General features: G+C 39.0%; 2 protein-coding genes across 13 annotated transcripts in view; one reads left to right on the top strand and one right to left on the bottom strand.

Moving 5' to 3' along the window:
* The first annotated feature begins 1,095 nt into the window (after positions 1–1,095).
* On the top strand, positions 1,096–10,334 carry dctd (dCMP deaminase). 2 transcript variants are annotated; one of them, XM_020083676.2, is made up of 7 exons: positions 1,096–1,468; positions 2,839–2,883; positions 3,658–3,757; positions 4,760–4,895; positions 7,326–7,442; positions 8,878–8,974; positions 9,837–10,334. In XM_020083676.2, the coding sequence occupies exons 1-7, from the start codon at positions 1,428–1,430 to the stop codon at positions 9,931–9,933; spliced, it is 633 nt and encodes a 210-aa protein (XP_019939235.1). In that variant the 5' UTR covers positions 1,096–1,427; the 3' UTR covers positions 9,934–10,334. The 2 variants fall into 2 exon arrangements, with proteins under 2 accessions (XP_019939235.1, XP_019939236.1); XM_020083677.2 differs by lacking the exon at positions 2,839–2,883.
* Positions 10,335–12,493: 2,159 nt separating this feature from the next.
* tenm3 (teneurin transmembrane protein 3) overlaps positions 12,494–19,245 on the bottom strand; it is a 500,548-nt gene continuing 493,796 nt past the window's right edge. For all 11 annotated transcript variants that reach the window (XM_069529751.1, XM_069529750.1, XM_069529754.1 and 8 more), the window contains 8 exons: positions 18,597–18,841; positions 18,332–18,513; positions 17,178–17,380; positions 16,652–16,762; positions 16,415–16,557; positions 16,171–16,295; positions 15,368–15,498; positions 12,494–14,911 (listed from right to left, as the gene is read on the bottom strand). In XM_069529751.1, the coding sequence (XP_069385852.1) occupies positions 14,156–14,911; positions 15,368–15,498; positions 16,171–16,295; positions 16,415–16,557; positions 16,652–16,762; positions 17,178–17,380; positions 18,332–18,513; positions 18,597–18,841 (1,896 nt within the window). In that variant the 3' untranslated portion in view covers positions 12,494–14,155. The remainder of the gene's footprint in view (positions 14,912–15,367; positions 15,499–16,170; positions 16,296–16,414; positions 16,558–16,651; positions 16,763–17,177; positions 17,381–18,331; positions 18,514–18,596; positions 18,842–19,245) is intronic.

Genomic DNA, 19,245 nt, shown 5'->3' with positions numbered 1-19,245 from the left:
CAGCTAATGTTAACATTTTTCAACAAAAAAATAAATAAAACACTCTCCACAAGGGCCTTCTATTGACCGACTGCCACTGTGGAGGTGGAAATATTGCATGTATAAGTATGCCATCTCTGGGACTGGATTGACATTGGAATATACGGCTGAATTTTGTTCTCTAGTAGGTTGTTTGGCAGTACTCCAAAACAACACTAAAGAAGCACTAAGTGGAAAGGTATAAGCCTCATAAACTACTAAGAAATAATTTTATTCCACATCAACGTTAAATGAATAGGTGGAATTTTGTTAGGTAGAAGGGATTTTGGCAGTGGATTTACAAACTACACAGTAAAAGTTCTTCATACTATTTGGAAAAGTAATTTGAGATGTACTCATGTAAAAAATATATTATCGTAAACTAACAAATTAAAATAATAGGCTGAATGTTTTTTCAATAGGAATAACATTGCAGTGGATCAAAGTACTTCCTAATATAAGTAGTTAAAGATGTATGAATATCTAAAATATAAGGCCCATAAACTACTTGTGGAAGAAAGAGATCAGAGTAGATTATAGTTTACAGCTGTGGGAAATCAAAATTCAAATCCCTGTAATCTGATCTGTTAAAGGTCCAGTGTGTAAGATTTAGGTGAAAGGGAACTATTGGCAGAAATTTAATGTAGAATAATCCTCATGATGTTTTCACTAGTTCATTTCATCTAAAATGTATGAATTGTAGTTTTCTTTAACCCAGAAAAGTCCCTTTATATTTAAATACTTTATATTTATATTGAGGGGGTCCTCTCTATGGAGGCCGCCATGTTTTTTACATTAGTCCAGACTGGACAAACTAAACACCTCTTTAATTTTTATGACAACTGAAGTCTACCACAGTTTCTTCTTCATGTCTGGAAGGAGAGGGTGAGGTGAGGGGTGTTCAGCTGCAACATGAAATTTCAACACTGTACCTTTAAGGTTTTATTTTGAAAAGCGGAAGAAGGCGCGTGCTCCTTCTCACGCTAAATCCACTTTGTGATTCATTGAAATGTAGCTGTTTGAGTTCGCGGGTCGTAAAGATCCGTGTGTTCAGGCCATAGACTGTATATGGTTCAGGCTCTGCTGTGGGATCTCCGCGCTCCAGAGAGGGACACGGGTTGTTACCGGCTGTGAGCCGCTTCCACGTGCACCGTCCAGGTGTGGATACGGGCGGACGTTAGGGGGCAGTGTCACGAAATCCAGCGTCCGAGAAATGCGTTCCTGAAACTACAGCGTCCGGTGTTGCAGTAAAATCTCAACGATGTTAATAAAGCTGGTTTAAAAAGGTGGAGTCAAAAAAGAAAGAAGTCGTCTTCCGGGTTGAGGTGTAGTTTGCAGTCGCGGTATTTTCCATCCATCAGTCCAACCACCGTGCAGAGTGAAGCGAACAACCCCGTGTCTGGGAGAGTATGGACGAAATTCCGCAGCCGAAGTCTGCTCACATGGACGGGTAACTAGTTTTAACTTGACACAAAGTTTGTGCAGCTGCTATTGTGCGTACATACATGCATTTATTAACATACAAACAGTGCACATGTTTAGATTAGTGTCCTGACAGCAGTTGGATTAGTAGTTTGTGACAGTGGTGGACAGTGAAGGTAGAATATTTAAAGTGTAGGTCCTACAAAAAATGTGAAACTACAAAATAATTACAGGCAAGAAGGAATTTAAAGTATTATTAGTTGAAGCCTCAGTACTACGTGTGCAGAACAGTAATTCTGTCACGTTAGTTGTGTTTCACGTGTTTGTTAAATGAATCTATAACAATCCATCACATTTGTATGCAAATCAAATGTTTGGTGTGTGAATTCTCCCCCAGAAGTTTAATATGATTACAGCAGATTCAATAATATTTTCTCGAGATCTCTTTACACATGCTGGTGTTGACACTGGAACTGGGTGTTTGTCTTTAAATAGTCACAAGTCAAAAAGCGACTGAGAATGCTGACAAACCTGAACCAAGCCGAAATTGAGCCAAAAGCGTTTTCTCTGCAAAGCTCAGGCACAAACCCTAAAGAACGTACACGAGATTTCAGTAAATGAAAGTACGGCTTGTTTCCTCTGTGCTGGAAACAGCTGTATACTGTTGGTATGATGTTCAACCTTCTCTTGAAGATTATACATGCAAAGTGTGATTGGGCCCCATTCACCAACCATTCTTAAGAAGTGATTTCTGCTTAAACCCCACCTATGCCCTTTTTATGAAGATTCTAACATATACCAGTGTTTTCTTATTTAGGATTAATTATTGGGTAAACACTGAATCCACACTCAAGCGCACACTTGCACACATTTGGACATACATATAAAAAAAAATCTGTTTTTGTGTTTTAACTTTAAATTTGAAAGTATAGGATTTAAATGACCATACTATTTCATAATTAATAAAAGGGCTGGAACAACTTAGCAATTTAATCAGGGTTAGGGTTATTGATTTAAAAAAAAAAGATTATAAAAAAGTTGGCTCATGTTTTCATAGTTGATCAGTTGGGTTTGTTTTAATACATAGTTCATACTGTGATGAGGTGAGGGTAATGCAGTGCCTTGTATAGCTCATGTGACAATGGCGTCGCCTCTCTGGATTGTTTGAATTATTTAATGTTTGGTCCATACTACAAAAGCAAATTATAACATTTTGCATGCAAACTTTGTGCATACATGTTGAAGAAAAGTCACCCATCTTTAGGTTTTACACACTGGTGTTTCCATATAAATCGTGTCACATGTTCCCTGGTTTCACCGCTACAGCTTTTAGTTAGAATGTTTCATCCAATTGTAGCCTGTTAATTCCAAAAAATGTGCTTACTTTCTGATTCTGAGGGGGAAGATGTGCCCAGGAGATGCAACGGCTGACACAGGGCCCAGGTCTGTGAATGCTGTTTCCAATGATGGTCCCTATGTCTTGGTCCAGTTAGGCAAACCTTTTCCCTTCCAGCAGTCAGCTTCTCTCTCTGATGTTTGGCAATGTCTTCTTTGGCTTCAGATTTGAGATAAAAACCCTTAATTTCTACTTTATCAATTACTAACAACTTTCTCCTGATACGGCATCCACTGAACGTGTAACAGCATCTCATGTTTCTTTTGTGTTGAATACATCCACTGCTGACACTACTAAATACTACCTTGCTGGGCTCCTGCAGCAGTCCCTCAAGTTTTTTTGCAGTGCCCCACTGTCTTAAGATTTTCATTCTTAATGTTCTTTTCCTTTTCTGTGGTTTCTGTGTGTGCACAAGGCCTTGTTATCTTATGCCCTTTTATCGGTGTTTACCTGCTAACCAGGAATATATTGCAAATGCTTTCAATTTACTAAAATAATTAGAATTATTAATATAATAATACAGGTGCAGAGAGTTTTCTTTGGAACGTTTTACTTTCAAATTAAAACAAAAACTTAAGGAGTTAATCACGAAAGAGGCCCATGGGGTTTGTGAATGGACTGTGCTTATGACTATCTTGTTGGAAATAAAAATACAAGTTAAATACAAATGAAGTACCTGGAAAGGTGTGTAGACTGAGGGAATTACTGCTAAGAAAAAATAAGCTGTAAATTCTGTAAAAGAAAAGTTGCTTAACTTAAAAAAATGTTTTAGATCAAAAAACCTTTTAATTTCATTCTCTCTTCTGTGTGTTTCTCAATAGCTGTATAACAAAGAAGAGAGATGACTACTTAGAATGGCCAGAGTACTTTATGGCTGTAGCTTTTCTCTCAGCCCAAAGGAGCAAAGACCCAAGTTCGCAGGTATGTGAGTTTTTGAATGTGTAAAACTGAGAAACGTCTAGATCTTGATGCAAATATAGGAGAGAGTTAAATGTATAATAGTTGTCCTTTCTTTCCGTAGTAGAATCTGTTTCTCTGAGATACATGAAGGTTATGCTGTCAGGTTATGTTTTTTCAGAACAGCTCTGCTCTACTATAGCAGAATCAGATTTATTGCAAAGTAGATTTTCAACATAAGGAATTTGCTTTGGTGTTTGGTGCATGAAACACATTAGGTAGAAAAATAGGAGAAAACATAAAACTAAAAAGTAGTTGAAGTAGCAGTCCTTCAGGGAGAAAGACCAAATGGAACTTTAAGTACAAGAGCAAATACTGAAAGGCTTTACGATGGAAATTAAATATACAAAAAATAAGAGTTCATCTTTATGTTTTCAAATCCCAAAAGTCACACTTCCATAATAATGATATTAATAGTTAGACACAATTGTATTCCATTCAGTGGCTTAGTTGAGACCCAGCAAGTCTCATATGCTCTAATGAAAGTGATTATTGCAAATAAACAGGACGATTCGTTTGAAGAAAATCTAGCTCTCATATCTGAAACAAACATCTTCAGTCCATATCATAAAGGCCAATATTAATAATATGTGAAATATGACTGGACAGTGTACTGTATGATACTTTGAATGATTTGAGCAAATTAAAGGGATAGTTCACTGAAAAATGAAAATTCACTCATTATCTACTCACTACTATGCTGATGGAGGGGTAAGTGAAGTGTTTAACACTTTAGGAGTTTCAGGGGTGAACAGTGTTTCAGCCAAGGTGACCTCTTCTTCAACTGTATTGGATTTGGTTGCAACTGTGTTTACCCCTGAGACTCCAGGAGTGTGTTGTGGACTCTAACACTGCACCCACCCCTCCGTCAGTATAGTGGTGAGTAGATGAGTGAAGTTTCATTTTTCGGTGAACTATCCCTTTTACAATCAGACCGAATTGTGGAACCTTTCTTCTTCTTTGCAGGTTGGGGCATGTATAGTGAACCAGGAGAATAAGATAGTTGGCATTGGTTACAATGGTATGCCAAATGGCTGTGATGATGACCTACTGCCATGGTCCCGGTCTGCTGCTGATCGACTCGACACAAAATACCCTTATGGTGAGAGGACATATCACATGCACTCTTTAGCATTCTACTTTAGTTTTGCACAATCTGTAATAATTTTGATTGTTTTTGTTTCTGGATTCAAAGTGACTCTGCGGATCCACTAAGCAACCTGCATTTGTGTGTGACGAAATGTTAAAGTTGGTTTGACTTGTGTTCTAAAATTATTCTACGTCATATTTTAAATTATTTTTATACAGTCAAAGTATATATTTTATTGTGTTTTGCTAGTATTTAATTATATTCCGCTTTAGGTGCTAATTTACGGCTTATGGTTTATGACAGCCAGATGCTGTAGTGCAGTTTAGTGCACATGCATAGTTGTATATTATTGACTGCATAGGTATCGTTTAGTTTGGGAAGTCTGCAGAGCACCGTGACACCGTGATACATGAAACATGCAACGGGCAGTGTGACGATGGACATGTATCGGACATTTGGACTATATGTATAACCAATACACTCCGCTCCGACCGAGCTAAGGTGTGTTTATAACCCGTTTGCTAAAACCGTGCAAATAAACCCTTTCAAGTTTTAGCTGCCTCCAGTTCAAGTGTTTTTACATTGGGTTTCACAACAAGACAAGTATTTCTGTTGGACATGAGTCAAACTTAATAATCACTCTGCAACATTAAGTGGCCTATTGGAGAGTGGAACGTGGTGAGACAGGAAGTGAATTATTATTAAATCATTTCAATTCTATTTAAAAGATGGACAACTTGCTTGTAGAGGATAATACAAAATAAACAATGAAGAAATCGTTAATAAATTTCAGATAATAAGATACGTTTTCTCATTCTACTTTATCTTTGTCTCAGTCTCCCCTTACAGTTTTATTCTTAGGTACTGTACACTTAAATGTGTTATTTACACTTAAATTATTTGACAGACAAAATACATAAAGTAATAAATGCTCACATCTATTGTGGTTTTTACTCAGACTGATTTTTTTACAAACATCCGATCACACTGTTTGTTTGTGAGTGGGAGAGAGAGGAAGAGAGAGGGAGAGGACAACAGCAAGCCTGACGGCTGATGAATGTGCTGCTCTGAATAAACATTAAACTCATTTATTAAAGTATCGATGATTATGTGATGATCAGTGTTAATTTTGTGGCGACCGTCAAATCAACTTTTAAACTGTAGCGAGTCACGAGACTTCAGTTGAGAGGGAGAAAGGCACACGCACACACACACACGCACGCACGCACACACAGACGCACATGCACGCGCGCGCACACACACACCGCAGCGGAGTCTCTATGTGCACTGTTACCCGCCCCCTCAGGCCCCATAGAGTTCTCGTAGCTGCAGTAGCTGCACCCTCTTGTGTGCAGTAGCCTTAATTGAGATTCATTTACAGTTTGATAGTTGGTCCTTGATAATAGGGCGTTGCCCTGCAATTATCAATTTTCATTTAGGATATGATGAATATTAATAATTATTTTTGCTAATATTAATAATTAGCCAATAATAACATCTGCTCCATTTGACATTGTCATTCACACGCCATCCTCAACCCCCCTGTGCGTTTTTATGGATTCCACCTGTAATGTTATGTATTTATGCATAACATTACAGGTATGTATGTATCTACATTTAGTTTTTTTTTATATATGAGAATAAATAAAACTACAACTGTTATTAAGAAGTACAGTCTTTAAGCTGTTTTTAATTCATTTCTTACAAGTGAAAATGTCCGGATTGCTGGAAATGACGATGATGTATATCAACAGTAAAATCCATGGTAATCTGACAATCCGCTTCAAAAACTGAAAGTATATGTAAGGTGGAGGGATGGCCAGACTAAATTGGAGGTAAACTGAATTTTGTTTGTGCTGCTCAAAGCCTTGTTTGTAATACAACCAAATTCTTAGACTTCGAAGAAGAAAACATGCGGTGTCTTCTATATCAGGGTTATTATAGTTAACGAAAACTAAAACTAGCAATGAAAAAATTAAAAACAACGATTACAAAAAAACTAAAATAAATAAAAACTACAATGAACAATGCAAAACTAACTAAAACTAAACTGAATTGCAGATAAATTCAGCTTCGTTGTCGTCTTGTTTTCTCCCTCGATTACTTCCTGTCCTGCAGGTGATGGTTAAAGAATGAAATTAAAGGACTTGATAAACCATATTTGGTGTCACACATTGTTTCATTCTTTTTCAGCTTCTACAAGTCAAGGCTTTGTCTTAATACCTGGAAAAACTAAGACTAAAACTAAACTGAAACTAGTTGATTCCTCAAAATAAAAACTAAACTAAAACTACAAAATCACTTGTTGAACTAACTAAAACTAAACTGAAATAAAAAAGCAAACTGAAAAACAAAATAAAAATAAAAACTAATGAAAATTTCAAAACTCTAATAACCTTGTCTTGTATTGATTGGATACCATTCCAATTCTCCATCCTACAGTGTGCCATGCAGAGCTGAATGCCATAATGAACAAAAATAGCGCTGACGTGAAAGGCTGCACCATGTATGTGGCTTTGTTCCCCTGCAATGAGTGTGCCAAGCTCATCATCCAGGCTGGTGAGTGTTGACAAAACACACTCATACACGCCAGTCACTTGAAAACCTTGGGTGAGTGATACCAATTTCTGAAGGATGACGATGAAATAAATTTCTATGTTATATATGCAGTTGTGCAGAAATGTCTTCCTCTGGGTAATGAGAAGTGATGTCACATCTTGGCAATGGTCAGTCCAGTGAACATGAACTCTGTGATCCGGCTGTAGTAAACCCCCATGAAGTTCAGTCTCAAAATCATGAAATGTTATTTATATTTGGACAGTAAACTCTTTACAGTTTTACCAGCTCTGTCAGTAATTTACTGCTCCTCTCTGTGTCTTTATCACTCTGTGCACTGCCAACTGAATCAGGCCAAACAAGTGTGCCCCGACACCTCCAGCTTTCCAATGACACTATCTGTCTGGATGACTCAGTGTTTCAGTGAAAGAGGTAGAGGGCGAGCGAGACAGCTAATGAATGCACGCACTGCTCTGAAGAACAATTTAACTAATTAAAGAAGAGTGTCGATCATTATGTGATGAGTGATGTTGATGTTATGGTCATTTCAAACAACATTTGAACTGTAGCCAGAGTCGGCAGCTGACAGAGAGACAGAGAGAGAGAGAGAGAGAAAGGTGAGCAGCAGAGTGTGTGTGTGCGCACACTTGCATTTTCCACTGTTCTAGAATTATGTTGGGAGGCGGGCGCAGCATTTTGCAGAGGTGGCTCGCAGGACTCAAAACGCAGGAAAGAAGCTGTAATATTTTGTTGTGTCAGCAGTGGATACAAAATAACTAAAAAGAAAAAAAACAACACATGGGATAAAGTTACACATACAGTGAAAGCTGTATCGGTAGAGAGTGGCACAGTTAAAGAAAAAAAATTGTTTAATCTCAAATATGATTAAACACTGAAAAGTGAGAAGGGGGGGGGCTTCACAGAGTTATCTGCGTTGTTGTTGTGCAGTGCGTACACACAGCACACACTGTAAATGAGTGGGCACCATGTGCTCTCCTGGGCATTTCCCATCTTTTAGTCAGAAAGTTGGCCCGTGATAATTCTGAAATTGGATGGAACATTGTAACTAAAAGCTTGAAATCCATGGACACAACAAACACATTTATTTCAACCAGTGTGTAAAACCGATGGGTGGTATTTTTGTGAATATGTGTTCTCTTATTCAACATTTTCAGGTGTTTAAAATCCCTAACATACTTAAAGAAATTAATAAAAATTTGAAAAACATTTCAATATGCACTGTCTGTATTTTTAGGAGAAAATATTATGGTAATTTAAATCTTACCATGCAATACTACATTGAAAAATACACATATACAATATATATATATTTTTTGCAGGTGAAATCAAGTTTGCAAACCTTTAGTAGATCAGGCCCTAAGGCTTTATTTTGCACTCGTGCCTCCTCCGAACCTTAATTATATCTTCCTCTAATCAGGTATAAGGGAAGTGATCTTTCTGTCAGACAAGTATCATGACACGCCGGAGATGACTGCTTCCAGAAGGCTGCTCAGTATGGCAGACATTCAGTGCAGGTGAGTAGTACATTTTTTTCTGGAACACAGGAAAACATCCTCCTGCAGAGCCGGAGAGCCACTCGTTTCCGACGCACGAATCCCCAACCACTGTTTCTGAAGGACACTTTATTATACCTTGTTGTATGTATACATGTATGTGTTGTGGGTTTTTTGTCAGTTTCACCCCCTGCATACATGCACAGATGGGTGTCAAAATAAAACCAAGTTTTTTTTGGATAGAGCCTCTTCAGATGGCAGGGCTTCATGCATACGTACGTCTCATACGGTGGGGGCAGGGCTCTCCAGCTCTGCAGGTCGATGGTATATGGCACACAGGGAAAAAAATAGTCTGTTGCTTTATGCCTTTAAGGTGATATATACTGTATCAGTTTTTTTTTCTGACGAACATGGTTTCTTGTCAGGGCAGGTGGTGGTAATGTGCTCAAGACATTGTTGATGTGCCCTCTGAGCAGTGCTGCTTCTTCACGGCAGATTGGACATTACAGTGACTACTGGAACATTTTGAGATGATTCCAGGGGATAGCTGGTTAGCATACTGACTCCTACAGAAATCATGGTAGAAATGGAAGCTAAATTATTTATATGAATGCATCAACTGACTGCACCATAACTGACATGAATAAGGGCCAAGACTTGGACAAATTCACAACAAGGTCATGTCTGAAAACAGCTTTAGCATACACAGGAGCAAAACTCTGTTGTCCTCAGTCGACACATGAAGACAGAAAGAGTCACAAAAGGGTCAGTTCAGGTCAAAAGACAATGAAAACTTTGAATGTCATAAATGTATTTTTTTCCGTTTTTTTCAATGTTAATATTCTCATATCTGTATTGTATTTTCTCCTTTATGTTTTGGCAGGCAGTTCAAGCCCAAGAAGACTGAGATTGTCATTGATTTTAATTCCATCAACCACCCTAGAATGCCAAACAGCTCACCACAAGAAGCTGCTAAATGAGGCGGGGAGGCAGAAGAAACTCTTAAGATTAGAATGGACTTTTTTAAAAGATTTTTTTAGCAATATAAGGACTTTGAATGAGTTCCGTGTTTGAGTTTTATCTCTTTTGTGTTGTCAACCAGTTTTTTTTATAGTAATCTGCTCGAGGAATACTTGAAATGTGTTTCTATCCTCCTTCAAACAGGGTTGCTATTAGTCAAAAGTAGTCTTGATATTCAGTTCATTCGATCTTTCACTATGACAGAGGAAACTGCCCAATAAATCAGACTTTTCCGTCAAAATTTGGGAGCCGTTATGTTTTAATATATCTGGGCTAAAAATGTGGATTTCCATTATGCAGGGATTTTTTCCTTAAGGTAGCACAGTTTAAACTTTGGTTCATTAAAACCAGTTTGCAAAAAGTTGCCTGTTCAATTCAGCCTGTGTGTTATGAATATTGTCTTTTAACCTGTTTGTGGTGGTCTGGTGGAGAGCTATTTTGTCTTTAGCTGTTCTCTGGAATTTCAAATGGCCATATGTATTGGCTTGAAAAAATTGCACGTTGATATTTTGATAAAGGCACTTTGCACAGAAGTTCAAGACCTTAAAAATTATAGAGAATCCCAACAGTTCCCACAATGAGCAGCACTTTGGCAACTGTGGAGAGAAAAAACTCCCTCATTAACAGGAAGAACCAGACTCAATGTGGACGGCCATCTGCTTCAACTAGTTGGGGTGAGCAGAGAAAATACTGCAAAAGAGATGGGTCGAAAAATGGGTTGGTGGGGGCGGGGACCAGGAAATGATGTATATCATATCATATTTATGCTCTGTCAGACTAGCTGTTATTTATAATATCAGCATCAGTTACTACTAATAATAGTAATAATATAATAAGAAAAAAGGAAAGAGACTGACTATGGGAGAGAAGAAAAACACAAAGTAAGTGACATGTAGTAAAATAAGTAAATGAATGTGGGGGGGCAGAGAGACAGAAAGAAGGGGAGAAGTGCTCAGTGCATGATGGGAATTCCCCCAGCAGTCTAGACCTATAGCAGCATAACTAAGGGATGGTTCAGGACTCACCTGATCCAGAACTAACTATAGGCTTCATCAAAAAGGAACGTTTTAAGTTTAACTTTAAATGCAGAGATGGTGTCTGCCTCCTGAACCCAGAGTGGGAGCTGGTTCCACAGGAGAGGAGCCTGGTAGCTGAATGCTCTACCTCCTGTTAAAATGACCTCAGTTTTTGTCTGAATAAGACATTTCTGTCTGTCAAGTTCAAATAAGTGATAGATTCATCAGGCTTCATCAGTGTCAACTGCGTATCAATAGAAGTGTATGTGTACTGGCTTTTGACGCTGCAAGCGATACACTGGTGTGAGGAAAAACAAGACGCTCGATTGGCTGGAGAGGATCTCCACGCAGCTGTTGCCAGCCTACATTCAGTGTAGGTCCCACCGAGCGCATTAGGTCACAACACTGTGAGCAATATGTTGGTATAAAGCTGTTGTAACAAGGAGGCATAAAAAAGAAAACAATTCAGCAGTCTGGAGAGGAAACCGTTGCTTCTGTTGAAGGACTCTTTCTTCACTCAGCACATCTCCCATCAAGTATATTAACTAACAAAACTGTGAGCAATACGTTGTGATGAGGTCTTAACCACTGTTACCAAGAGAATAGAGTTCAAGATCCTGCTCCTCGCATATAAAGCCCTTAACAATCAAGCCCCTTCATATATCAAAGAGCTCATAACACTGTATTATCCAAATAGATCACTTCATTCCCAAAACACAGGCTGTCTTGTGTTCCAGGAGTCTGTAAGAGTAGAACAGGAGGTAGAGCATTCAGCTACCAGGCTCCTCTCATAAAAAAATTGTGCGATCTGACACATTGAGCACGCCCTTGACCCTACGTTTTGTTTAAAAAAAGTGCCCTTTTTATCATTTAAGCCCATGCCCTCCAAAATGTCTGTGCTGAGGTCAGTTGGCCAATGAACTCTCCCTGGATCCAAAAGGCAGATTATGATAAATCCCCATGGTTCGGATCTGGCTGCTGCTGGGAGACCATGGTGGCATCGTCATTTGCCACAATGACATGGGCACAGTAGGTCATCATAATTATAGTGCAGAATATAAGGATTTGCTTCAGTATTCAAAGAACACAAAGGGGAAAAACTGACAAAGGATAAGATCCAAAACTCAATTACAAAATTCAACTCCAGCATTCAAAGTCTTACTTAAAAAATACACAACTACTCAGCAAGGTGTACTTGACATATGAAAGGAAATCTACATATGTGGCAGAAAAATGTATCCCCGGTCCATAATAAAACATCACAAAGCATAAAGAAGTACCTTACTGATGAAACAATGACCATAAATAGCCGTTTGATAGCTGGGGGCAAGACAACCACTGCTTTAATCTGTAACAGAGTCTGTCACATTATTAACGTCAAATTTAAAACAATAATTTATATAATGAATATATTATATTTCTGTCTTTGTTGTGAGCATCACACTAACACCACTGTGTATCGTTTCTAGAGTGGATATGATGTAAAACCCAGAAAAACAAACAATGGTTTCAAATATTTTTATTTTTTTCCGTAAAAACACTGTACATAAATTATTTTCTCTGAGACTAATATTGATGGTACGGATAAGTGGAATCTCCCAACCTTCAAAATAAAAAAGGATGATCCAATAAAACATTGTCAACTTGTCTTCATACTCTCATTCTGTCTTTTTAAAAAGATGAAAGATGCCCTCCCACTGTTGTAAACACAGACACAAAGAAAACTCTTCTACATGAGTAAACAGATCCATGATTGATGAGAAAACATCCACTTCGATTGATTGATCTATTACTGTTACTCATTAATGTCACTGATGGTGATGCACTGTCCCTTTAAGGAGAAGCAAAAACAAAGAGAGAAGCAACAATTAGTTACCACTCACGGTAAACCTGCCCCCCCAAAGCCATAACAACATGTTTCTATTGCAAGCAATACTACTACCTTTGACCAATATAAGCACAAAGTCTATGCATTATGAGTCAGAGTCACATTTTACAGAAGTGAAGGATTCCAGGTCTGACAGTGGAGCAGTGTTTAATAGGACCAAAGAACCCACCCGGTCCACAAAGTGTACATCCACATAGAATCAGAAACAGCTGTGGCAATATTGTTGCCCTGCTTCCTCAGTTAGTGCTGTTGTCTGAAGCTGTAGAATTTGTAAAATCACAGGAGTGATTTTACAACTGATCAAACAGATAATAGATATATGAAACAAACAAAAGCACAAAAGTTTTCTGGTTTTGTTTAGCTCAATTCATGGTCCATCCGGATGGTGGTGATGTAGTAATAACAGTAATAGTGGTATAGGTAATAGTATGTAAACAGTTTTTGATGATTAAAATCCCCATTTTAGTTGAAGCAAATGCAATTTTATATATAAAACAAAAAAAAAATCAGTCTTCGTCACCTTCAAACAAATCGTAGTCCTTTTTTGTGCCTGTCTCTCAGAGAAAGTCCACAACAGTTCCATTCAATGGCTGCAGCAATTGGAAACAATAGATCCTACAGACATGGCTTACAGAGGTCTATAACCCCAAGTGACACATCTGGTCCCACACATATATGATACCTGTAACATCGGTGAGTGATCCACACACATTTGTTGTGCTGACAGCTCTGACAGTTTATAGCTGTCAAAATGCTTGTAAGCTCATCTAGATGCGATGGCTGCTGAAATGCTCACTTGGCTGTTTGAAAGAGTTGACATCCCACTGTTTCACAGCTAGATAACGCATGACGACACTCATGATAGCTCTGCCGGACAGAAGGAGGGAGAGGGGCATGCATGTAGACTGTTTAAAGGCAGATGGCAAGGTGTAAGAAAGACAGAAAAAGAAGACAGGAAAAAAAGAGAGAAAATGCATTGCTCAAAAGAAGTTTCTTTTGACCTTTTGCAGACTCGTGAAAACAGTTTTGAATCCTCATAATTGTTGTTCCATAACATTTCATGTCCGCTGCGTTGAAGTGATTGTTTCTATTCTTATTGATACTCTACCTGACCTTTCCCAGTACAAAATACCTTTTCAAACATGGGATCTCTTCAGTGGCAATTTTTGAGTCTCAAGGCAGTTCATTCGTTGACATCCATTTTCTGTGAAAACTAAACTTTAGTTAGTCTTTGACAGTCACAGGCGTAATCATTTTCTGACATTTGTTGATGCTGTGTTACCTCCTGCCTATCTCACTCTGGCGTAGGAACTGCATATTGTTAGCGCTGTCGGCTAGCTCGGGGTACTGCTCTATGGACAAGACGTAGTAGCCATCATAACCCAAAACCTTGCCACTGCTCAGCAGTTGCCTTTTCTCTCCCTCAGTCCACATCCGAACTCCTTCCTCACCATCTCTTACTCGCTGCTGTTCGCGGGCCCAGGCACTCGACAGTGCCCTCTGTCTTGCATGCTCCAGGATTCGTGCTTTTTCTTCATCCAATGTTGTCCCATAACGTACATGGAGAGCCAGAGCGCCATACTGCAGCTCCACATCGGCAAAGCGTCGCGTTCTCCCATTCATCACTGTTGTAGACTGGGACACTGTGACATTCACACCATTTTCCAATGACTTCCTGCCTGAGGTGAGCCGCAGTGCACTGAGGTCATTCTCTGGTAGGCTGGTCTTGATGAAGTAGTGTGTGTCTCGTCCCTCTGCTGTAAAATGTAGGTCTTCAAGGTAAAAGGCATTATTTAAGACTGCAGCCACTTTGATGCAGTCTTCATTTGCAATGTTTAAAGCGTTAGTCACCACACGGCCTTGGATCACAGCTAGCATCACTCCCTTGCCAATAAGAGACTTGACGGTAGCAAACCACAGCCAGGGTTTGGCATGATTTGAATGCCGCCGGCTGAGCTGAACTTCTGGCATGCGCTCAAATGACAGGAAGGCCTGAGCCTGACGAGTCACCTCCTGCTGGACACCTGAGATAGACTGTGGATGAGAGAATGAGAAAAGTTTCACTTCATGTGCTGATGTTGCTGCTTAATGCTGACTGATTTGATGTTTAGTATATAAGATTTAAACCTAAATTGAGGTAAATCACCATCAATCTGGCATAGACTGCAAAATAAAGTGGAGGGTGACTTTGTCCTCAGATTCCCAATCCTTAAACCTGCTCTGACTTCCTTTGCCTTCAGAGTGTGGAAACATACTACACATCATCATGCTCAGCTAAAAATCCTATTTGCAGATAAAATCTTCAAAGTAGTATTCATAGTACTTAAAATTGATAGCCTAGTGGACTACACAGTTGCCATCATTGCTATTAAGAGGTCCTGAATTCAAACCCTCATTTGCACTTCTCAACTTTTACTATTTGTTTTTCAAGTATTGCGATCTAGTGCATGCATTCAACATTTGTTTAATAGGAGCACATAGGATACATACGGGTAGGTCATCCCACAGCTGACTCTTTTTCATCTCCAGTGATGGCTGTGTCAGGTCAAATTTAGGAATAGGGAATCCTGGTATTGCGTTGTGAAGATGAAAGCCAAATGTAACCAACCAGATATTGACATCTACATAGAAAGAGAGCAGTGGGTTGGAGAGAGAGAGAGAGAAAAATAAAAGCAGTTGAAGAGTCAGTTTAGCATATTACTTTGATTATTTATTATTGATTCCCATTCATTATCGACTGTGGCTGCCCGCCATATCCTTCTTTGTCCCGCAACAGTTTCTCAAGGAACCACATTATTTAAACATCTCTCATAATAAAGTTAGACATCTTGGTGTGTTCAGTTCTATTTACAGTGATAGCCGCATGCTAGCTTGTGCTGTCCTGCTACTGCATGCATGAGTGTGACCTTAATGAGCGTCCATGTGTTCCCTTGTTAACGCCATACATTTAATTAATTGTGGGAAACACTGACTATACTGCAATGCGTTTGTGGATTAATTAGATCTTGTCTTCATGATGTTGCAGCTCATTACTATAAAAAGTGTTGCAGTCCAGTACTACTGACCAACATCTATTAGAACCGCTGGACTCAGGCACTATTAAAAATTCCAACTTCATACTGTACATCTAATTTAAAACTAAATTCATCTTTCAGATAGTCTGGAAATTACCCAAAACCAAAATGAACAAAATCAGACCCAGAATTGAAACTTGAGCAACATCCTGAAAGCTCCTGCTTTCTTCCATTGACTAACAAGACCTAAAAATCTGCCTCAATGTGTTTTCTTCTTACCTGTGACATATTCTTTGACCTGGTGGATCTTGCTGATTGGGTTGTTGCCTCGGAACATGTAAAGGTTGAAGGGCTGGGGGTCTTCACCAACACGTGTCCATGTGCTTATGTCAGGAGTCGTCCACCTTTGTAACAAAGAAGCTGGTCAGATGTGATAATTACAAAGTGGGAATAGTGTTATTTTACATACAATCCCAGTCATCTTCAGTCATGGACTGAAAATGAATAAGTAAGAATGCCTCACCTCCCAGCGGGGATATCATAGTCTCTGTCTCCAAAATGCAGAAGTCGTGTCAGTGAATCATAAAGGCCTCCATGGAAACCAATTACCAGCACAAAGTCTGGGTTGGAATCAAAGTAAACCTCACCATATGCTGTGTACTGCACCTGCACACACAGATATTTGTGATTCAGACAGCAAATGAGCACTCAAGTGCTTTCTACCTTTGCGTCATGAGAAAACACACATTCACACACATACCTGTTTCAGCAATAGTCCATTGTTGCTGAAGACAGCCAATGGTGTTCCAGTGTTATCACATGCTATATAAAACTCCTCTCCACTGCTGATCTCCATAGCAAAGACATGGCCCTGTGCAACAGTGAATATTACAATCACACAGATTAGGAGCATAATTACAATGATCATGGTGATTAGTATTATTGCTCTTTACTTCTAAAACTCCACAAATGGTACCAGGAAGGTTATAAATAATGAAGTCACTATTACTTTTATAAATGTGGCTCTCATTGCTGCTGATTTCTTAACTGTATCCATCATTACAAACTAGTTCATTTTTAGCTGTCGCTGTTACAGGTTCCCTTACCTGTTAAGTAACAACAGTAACAGAAGTAGTTTGTACAAGTACATTTATGGGATAATGTGGGATTGCAACTGGATAAACCAACCCCTCCGCTCTTATTGAGATACCAGTGCAAATTATTAATGGAGTGAAACCTGCCCAAAAAAGACTAATAAGTATTAAAGAATGAGAGTGAGTAGATACCTGCAGATCATAGTAAAAGGATGTGATCTCGGAGCTGGAGTGGTTATAGACATGGGTTATCCTGGTTGGGTAGTTCAGGTCAGCATAGAAAAATTGCAGATGTTGACCCAGATTGTTTCTAGATGCCACACGCCGACCCAGACCATCATAACGGTACTGAATGGACCAGCTGGCTGCTTTACTGTAGACCCGAACTAGAAGACCTGGATCACAAATGACAAAAAGAAAGAATAAGAACAAAAAGATTGACAATGTGCTGTTTACATAATAATGTATGCCACATGTTGGAGGAAATCATAAGCAGCAAAAGTTCATGTTGCATGTAAGAATTATTAGATTAGATTAACAAACAGTATGGTATTAACAACAAACAAACAAACAAAAAAAGTTTTATTATAAGAGTTGTATTGCCAACTGCACAGTCCGCACCTTTCATAACATTGCACAGCTTATGTAACTCAGCAGGTACGTTGGGGAATTAAAGCTGCACATCATCATCTGGACACTGGAGAGCAGAGTTGCCTCGTCTTTGCATGAATGCCTATCTTATCATGTTTGTGCACTGCTGTAGTCCTTCTGCACTGCATTAGGGTGTAGATGTTCTTTATATGGCCTGAGGAGATTTCTATTTAATATATTTTCCTAGATTGTGTACAATTCTGTGACATTTACAGTTTTCTCTGTATGTTTTTCTGTTGATTTATGCACCACTCAATCATCAGACTGTGAATAACAAATGTGGTTGTGGTGGTGGGAATAAAGACACTTGAAGTGGAGACATCTGTGTGATTCTGATCAGTCACCTGCAGTGAGCTGCTCATCCAGGTGAATCCAGCATAGAAATAGCAGTAAAAAGCTACAGCTTCCTCACACGCTGTTCAGCACATTGTTCAAAGAGTGCATAACAGAACAGAACAGGACAGAAACACTACAGACAACATGTTAGAAGAAAGCTCTCATGCATACTTCAATTCTAAACTTTGGTTGCCCCCAAAAGTAGCAACAATTTCAAAAACCTTGAAGCATAAGGACATTTTGATGTGGTATCAAATTCTCCACATGTTGGTTTTTCATTCTTTAGGGTTAGGGTTTTAGGGCCTTTAGGTCTATGTTAGGTTAGTAGTAAGTTCAAAATGCTCAATATTATGTCCCACCTTTAGAGTTGTATTCAAATATCTCAGCTCCTCTCTGCCTCAGGAAACCATCTTCATCCAGCCTGTACTGAACATCTCCAAGACGCGTGATTCTGTCCCTTAAATCGTAGCGTAGAGGAGTTAATCGACCACTGTTCCCAGGGTTCAGCAAATGCAGGTTCCCATTCAAATCATAGTTATACCTGGAAACCCAGAAAATTATACAATCAGCGTATAGTGACATCAAATGATGGTGCCTTCATTAAGGTTAATGTAATAATCCTACCTCCACATCATCTTCTCATTGAGGGAGACTGTCTGCAGCTGTCCATCAACGTCATACTCGTAACCATATTTGGTTGTATTTGCAAAAGGTCCAATCTTTATCTCGCGTTTGGTGACACGGCCCATGTTGTCATACTGAATGGTGATCCAGTACATCAGAGACCTGAAAATCTCATATTGGATCTCCTTGATTCGGCCATGCTGGTCAAAGTGTTTGGTGTAGGTCATCACTGCTGTGGAGATGATCTGAGGCAGAGGGAAGGCAAGTTCAGCAAGTCTTCCTACAATATCAAAAGTCGTGCCCTCTGATATGCCAGAACCTCCTATTATTCATCACTAATAGAAGAAAACAAGAACAACCCCATGTTCCTCTTCAGCACTGTGGCTCCTTTAACCCTTTTTCAAGAATAAAACTGAAACCATCAGAGAAAAAAGAAATCACCTCCCTCCCACAAATAGCAGATAAACTGTCCAGCACAGTAGCATTAGAATCAACTGTAGCACCAGATTTATATTTAGACCCATTTACTTCTATTTCTTTCCATCAGACCACCCCTTTTCTATTAGATCCTGATCCAACTAGATTTTTTATAGGAAGTTTTACCTCTAAATAACAATTCTGCGTTAAACCAGATTAATATATCTCTAAT

Source organism: Paralichthys olivaceus, chromosome 8 (assembly GCF_024713975.1).
Source record: "Paralichthys olivaceus isolate ysfri-2021 chromosome 8, ASM2471397v2, whole genome shotgun sequence".
Classification (NCBI taxonomy): Eukaryota; Metazoa; Chordata; class Actinopteri; order Pleuronectiformes; family Paralichthyidae; genus Paralichthys; species Paralichthys olivaceus.
This window is presented reverse-complemented; position numbering and strand designations above follow the sequence as displayed.

Coding starts and splice junctions, on each gene's coding strand:
- dctd (XM_020083676.2), top strand. CDS start 1,428: ATGGACGAAATTCCGCAGCCGAAGTCTGCTCACATGGACGG. Junction 2,884..3,657: donor ACGGCTGACACAGGGCCCAG/GTCTGTGAATGC, acceptor GTTTCTCAATAG/CTGTATAACAAAGAAGAGAG. Junction 7,443..8,877: donor CAAGCTCATCATCCAGGCTG/GTGAGTGTTGAC, acceptor TCCTCTAATCAG/GTATAAGGGAAGTGATCTTT.